At 35.8% G+C, this 1,474-nt stretch overlaps 1 protein-coding gene across 1 annotated transcript in view; it reads left to right on the top strand.

The window, feature by feature from the left end:
* The window catches only part of LOC108353983 (zinc finger FYVE domain-containing protein 26 homolog), a gene marked incomplete at its 3' end in the record, with an annotated part of 3,551 nt that extends 2,406 nt beyond the window's left edge, over positions 1-1,145 (top strand). Inside the window, exon 2 of the mRNA XM_017605175.1 lies at positions 1,095-1,145. Within this exon, the coding sequence (XP_017460664.1) occupies positions 1,095-1,145 (51 nt within the window). The remainder of the gene's footprint in view (positions 1-1,094) is intronic.
* Between the last annotated feature and the right edge of the window lie 329 nt (positions 1,146-1,474).

Genomic DNA, 1,474 nt, shown 5'->3' with positions numbered 1-1,474 from the left:
CAGACCGCCTGCCCAGCACGATATCCAGCGAACCTGCTACTCTGAATCTTGTCCATTCCGGCAGCCGCAACAACTGTAATAAATGTATACATATGTATGAAAAAATAAAAAATGTTTAAGCATTGCCGCAGAAATTTTACATTTAATGGTAGTTTGTAATAGGCGGCATACACCGTGTGTCTGACTCCTGAGTCGGTTTGGATATGTTTGTGAAAATAAATATGTTTAGTTACACCGACATGACTCTGAGTAATTCATCTGTGTTTAGTCGAAGGGGAGTCAACACGTATACAAATAACACGCGAATCAGACGCACTGTGTATGTCGCCTATAAGATTTGAAAACCTATTGTCAGTTTCGAAAGAAAGATTCAATAAATAATTACATAGCATACAAAAAAAAATTTTAATATCTAGTATGTTTCAGCCAAGGCGAATTTATACAAGGTGTGAAACTTATAAACATTTTTCTTATTGTTTTCACTATTCGATAGGCTGTGGTGTAGGGGTTAGCAGTGCGCGCGCGCTACCACTCCGCAGGGCCTAGGTTTAAGCCCTGGTCAAAACTGTAGGTCCCTCCGCGTTGTGTCCTGACCTGATCTTTACAAAACATTTACATTTATTTATTTATTTATTTGGGGTATTCAGCCTGCCTGGTTATTAAGTTATCTGGTTACATTTTTTACTCAGTTTACAACAAAAAACACCAGAGAATATTAATTTTTAAGCAGATAACCTCATAATTCTACAATATCTGCTATATTACTAAATGCATATGTACATATAAAGTATATGTGTATGAGAGTACAACGTTGTGTTCATGATGCGATTGTAAAGTTTATCCATCTTCTAATTTACTAGTGTTTTCATTGGCCGTCATAGCGAATGTTTCCTTAAAGTGATAGTTGAATTCGACTGGTTTTTGCCAGAAAGCGTACACAATAGCTAATCTGCCGAACAGAGCCAACAGCAATGTAAAGGCCACATTCATCTGTAAAATAAATTTGTAGAAAAATTACATCAACCTACTCGATTTTGTGTAAATATTATTTCAGGTAAATAGTAAATTTCTTCGGGCACATTCCTTCATTTCAGACTTTTCACCTACAAAACACCGCTCTTAACCATGAACTGANGAATGCATATGTACATATAAAGTATATGTGTATGAGAGTACAACGTTGTGTTCATGATGAGATTGTAAAGTTTATCCATCTTCTAATTTACTAGTGTTTTCATTGGCCGTCATAGCGAATGTTTCCTTAGAGTGATAGTTGAATTCGACTGGTTTTTGCCAGAAAGCGTACACAATAGCTAATCTGCCGAACAGAGCCAAAAGCAATGTAAAGGCCACATTCATCTGTAAAATAAATTTGTAGAAAAATTACATCAACCTACTCGATTTTGTGTAAATATTATTTCAGGCAAATAGTAAATTTCTTCGGGCACATTCCTTCATTTCAGACTTTTCACCT

The sequence above is a fragment of the Rhagoletis zephyria genome, unplaced genomic scaffold, assembly GCF_001687245.7.
Source record: "Rhagoletis zephyria isolate East Lansing unplaced genomic scaffold, Rhagoletis_zephyria_1.1 Rzeph_scaffold_32658, whole genome shotgun sequence".
Classification (NCBI taxonomy): domain Eukaryota; kingdom Metazoa; phylum Arthropoda; class Insecta; order Diptera; family Tephritidae; genus Rhagoletis; species Rhagoletis zephyria.
This window is presented reverse-complemented; position numbering and strand designations above follow the sequence as displayed.